The 4,475-nt window shown below is 44.1% G+C and overlaps 1 protein-coding gene and 1 non-coding gene across 2 annotated transcripts; one reads left to right on the plus strand and one right to left on the minus strand.

Annotated features, from left to right (window-relative positions):
* Window positions 1-2,883: 2,883 nt before the first annotated feature.
* LOC132608078 (eukaryotic peptide chain release factor GTP-binding subunit-like) lies at window positions 2,884-3,306 on the minus strand. Its single transcript, XM_060322151.1, has one exon. The coding sequence runs from the start codon at window positions 3,304-3,306 to the stop codon at window positions 2,884-2,886; it is 423 nt and encodes a 140-aa protein (XP_060178134.1).
* A 343-nt stretch (window positions 3,307-3,649) lies between these two features.
* Window positions 3,650-3,755, plus strand: LOC132608422 (small nucleolar RNA R71). Its single transcript, XR_009570345.1, has one exon. It is a non-coding gene; the product is annotated as a small nucleolar RNA R71 (small nucleolar RNA).
* Window positions 3,756-4,475: the final 720 nt, after the last annotated feature.

Consider the following 4,475-nt stretch of genomic DNA (forward strand, 5'->3'; position numbering starts at 1 on the left):
ATTCGCAAAATCAGCATACCATGGTGCTACCTCATTTGACACCGCCAACACCCTTTCGTCTGGAAAAGCATCATCTATATCAAGCTCGTCAGTCGGTCTCCCAGCTTCTTCAAGCCGAGAGAGATGGTCAGCCACCTGGTTTTCAGTGCCCTTTCGGTCTTTTACCTCAAAATCTAACTCTTGCAGCAGTAGCACCCATCTAATCAGTCGCGGCTTTGCTTCCTTCTTTGCCATGAGGTATCTCAAGGCTGCATGATCAGTATAAACCACAACTTTGGATCCCAACAAGTAGGCCCGAAATATTTCGAAAGCAAACACAATGGCAAGCAGTTCTTGCTCTGTCACTGTGTAATTCATCTGTGCAGCATTCAGCATTCTGCTAGCATAATAGATCGGGTGCATAATTTTATTGTGCCTCTGCCCAAGCACAACGCCTATTGCGAAACCACTCGCATCACACATCAGTTCGAATGGTAGGGACCAGTCAGGAGCAATAATAATAGGGGCAGTAGTGAGACGCTCTTTTAGCTCCTCGAATGCCTTCTGGCACTTGTCATCAAATACGAATTTAGCCTCTTTTTCAAGAAGCTTGCACATAGGGTTTGCGATCTTGGAGAAATCTTTTATGAAGCGCCTATATAACCCAGCATGTCCCAAGAAACTGCGGACACCCTTGACTGAGATGGGTGGAGGAAGTTTTTCAATCACATCAATTTTCGCTTGATCGACCTCGATTCCCTTTTCGGAGATTTTGTGACCGAGGACGATTCCTTCCTTCACCATAAAGTGGCATTTCTCCCAGTTCAACACCAGATTGGTCTCCTCACACCTTCTTAGCACTTGACCCAGATGGCCTAGACAATCTTCAAATGAGTCACCCACCACGGAAAAATCATCCATGAACACCTCCAAGAAATCTTCCACCATGTCGGAGAAGATTGACATCATACACCTCTGAAAGGTGGCTGGTGCATTACACAACCCAAAAGGCATCCGGCTGAATGCAAATGTCCCATAAGGACAAGTGAATGTGGTCTTCTCCTGATCTTCCAGAGAAATGTTTATCTGATTGTAGCCCGAATAACCATCAAGGAAACAATAATAAGAACGCCCTGCTAGTCTATCCAACATCTGATCAATTAAGGGCATAGGGAAGTGGTCCTTCCTCGTGGCTGTGTTGAGCTTGCGATAATCCATGCAAACTCTCCAACCGGTGACAGTTCTGATCGGGATCAACTCATTCTTAGCATTCGATACAACAGTGATGCCGCCCTTCTTAGGAACACATTGGACCGGACTCACCCATTTACTATCAGCAATAGGGAAAACCACGCCTGCATCTTGCCATTTGATAATCTCTTTCTTGACAACCTCTTGCATGTTCTCGTTTAGTCATCTCTGATGCTCTACACTTGGTTTGCTGCCGTCCTCCAATTGAATTTTGTGTTCACAGATCCCAGATGGGATACCTCTAATATCTGCTATGGTCCAACCAATAGCACGCCTATACTCCCTCAATACCTCCAAAAGTTGCACAATCTGCTCCTCAGTCAATGAGGCTGACACAATCACCGGTAATGTGTTGTCGGGACCAAGGAACTCATATCTCAGGTGTGATGGGAGCTGCTTAAGCTCTAACTTAGGTGGCTCAATGATCGAAGTCTTTGCTGGAGGAGTTGTTCTATTTTCCAGATCAAGACTCAGCTTCTTTGGGTGGTATGTGTATGAGCCCAGCCCCACAAGTGAATTAACTGTCTCCTCATAGCCTTCCATATTCTCAGCATCGAAATTCATCAGAATACCAGCCAAAGCCTCACCTAAGCTCTCTTCTTCCATTTTGAACTCCACTGCATCATTAACAACATCCCATGAATCAATTACCGAAATACTCTCGTAAGCACTTGGTAACTTCATCCCTTTGCTAGCCTGAAAAGTCACTTCTTCATTGTTGATTCGGAATTTTATTTCATTTTTCTCAGAATCCATCAAGGCCCTACCTGTAGCAAGGAAAGGTCTCCCCAGAATGATAGGAATGTCCCGATCAACAGCACAGTCAAGAATCACGAAATCAGCGGGCAACATAAAATCACCAACCCGCACAATGACATCATCCACCACCCCGACAGGTCTTTTGATAGACCTATCAGCCATTTGCAGTCTCATCGTAGTCGGTCTTGGCATCCCCAAACCTGATTGTTTATAAATAGCAAGGGGCATCAAATTTATACTCGCCCCATTATCACACAAGGCGCGAGCAAAATCATGGTGCCCAATAGAACAAGGAATGGTGAACGCTCCAGGATCTCCCTTTTTCTGAACAAGTGTGGTTGAGATGATGGAGCTCACCGTGTGAGTCAAACTCACGGTTTCATGTTGAACCGTCTTCTTCTTGGTCAGCATATCCTTCAAGTATTTTGCAAAACCCGGTATTTCCTTGACAGCTTCCAAGAAGGGAAAATTTAGAGACAACTGCTTCAGCTGATCATAAAACTTCTCGAACTTAGCATCTTCTTTCTTCTTTACCAACCTTTGAGGGAAGGGAGGTTTAGATTTGAATAGCTGCGTCAAAGGGCGTAGAGCCCCTTTTACAGCCTGCTTACTCGTGTCATCAGCTTCTCTCACCATCTCTGGAATCTTAGCAACCTTTTTGTCAGTAGGCCTCTCATCAGCAATGATGGGTGTGTCGGACTGCACCTCATCCTCTTCATCTATTTGCTCAAGATCAATCATCTTCTCAGCAGCCCCCTGGATTTGTTTACCACTCCTAGTAGTGATGGCAAATGCATGGTCTATACCGCCTCCCCCATTCCTAGGATTTGGAATAGTGTCACTCGGAAGTCCTCCCTTTTTAGGAGGGTGCTGCTCTCTAGATATGTCCCTCATCTACGACTCAAGCTTCTGAATAGCTGCTGTATGGGACCCCACTGTTTCTGTCAGCCCAGATAAAGTTCTGTCAGACTTAGCTTGGTTTGCCAAAATCTGCTCAAGCATTGCTTCAACCTTCGAACTACCTTGCTCTGAAGACTCACCTTTAGGTGGTATATAAGGATTTGTACTCTTGTTTCCAAAATTGTTGCTATTGTTATAGCTCCTGTGATTTCCACCACCAAAATTATTGTTGTAGTTGCTAGAATTGTTGTAAGCACCTTGGCCTTGGCCTTGCTGCGGTCTCCATTGATTTTGACTCTGATAGCCACCTTGGTAATTTTGTCTTTGGTAACCCCCTTGAGGGTTGTTAACATAGTTGGCATCTTCAACCTGCCTAGATGGCCCCTCAAGGAGCGGACCATCTTGAGCATGGTACATCCCTTGCGGCAAGACTGTATTATCTTCACAAACATTTACCTTTTTGATTTGTGATTCATCAAACTTCTTTGTCAGCAAGGCAATATTTGTTGCAAGTGCTGCTAATGTTTGCTGGGTATCTTGATTTTCCCTCACCATATTCTGGATCATGGCACTACCATATGGTACCATATCAGCATTGTTTGAGTGCCAAGCCTGATTATGAGTTGTCAGCTTGTTAAGTATGGTGGTTATTTGTCGAAAGGTCTTGTTCATAAAACAACCATCAGCTGCATTATTAGCCACTGACTGTGAGACTGGGTCTAACCCTCGATAGAACTTCTCCATCAATATATGATCCAGAAAACCATGATTCGGGCTGTCCTGCAAATACTCCTTGAATCTCTCCCATGCTTCATATAGCTGTTCCCCCGGTCGCTGCTTAAATTCATATATCTTATCACGAATTTCAGCTCTTTTGCTAGGGGGATACCACTTTGTGAGAAAAGCAGTTGTCATTTCTGCCCATGAAGTAATAGAATTCCGGGGCAGCTTCTCAAACCATGTTCTTGCTTCTCCCGCTAGGGAATATTTGAATAACCTCAACCTAATAGCATCTTGTGAAACATTGTTCTGGATGTGATTAGCACACACATCCACAAAATTCTTCAAATGATGGTGGGGGTCATTCTCGGTAGAGTTCCGAAAGTATCCCTCGAGTTTCAACAACTGGTATAGAGAGGAGTCAATCTTCACAGTAGCAGCTCCAAATCGAGGCTGAACAATAGGAGATGCATAGTCCTCCTCCGGAACAAATTCAGCGAAAATATTTTCATCGACTGGTTCATTCGCCTGATTGTTCACCACATTTCCTTGGTTGTCAGCTCGTTGATTTTGCTGATGTCGATTCATGTTCACCTTATTTACACAAAGTAGCAAACAAGGTGGGATGGAATAAGCATAAGACTTTAATCAAAGCAAACACTATTTAGTAATTTCAAAACCGTATTCCCCGGCAGCGGCGCCAAAATTTGATACGCTCAAATTACACCTCTTAATGGTGTAATGCGGACGTTGTCAAATATAGTAACCCAACAAGGTTGGGGTCGAATCCCACAGGGAATATGGTGTAAAAAGATTACTAAAGTCGTAGATGCTAAGTTCTGGATCCAATGTCTTAATCCGATAAT

The sequence above is a fragment of the Lycium barbarum genome, chromosome 8 (assembly GCF_019175385.1).
Source record: "Lycium barbarum isolate Lr01 chromosome 8, ASM1917538v2, whole genome shotgun sequence".
Taxonomy (NCBI): domain Eukaryota; kingdom Viridiplantae; phylum Streptophyta; class Magnoliopsida; order Solanales; family Solanaceae; genus Lycium; species Lycium barbarum.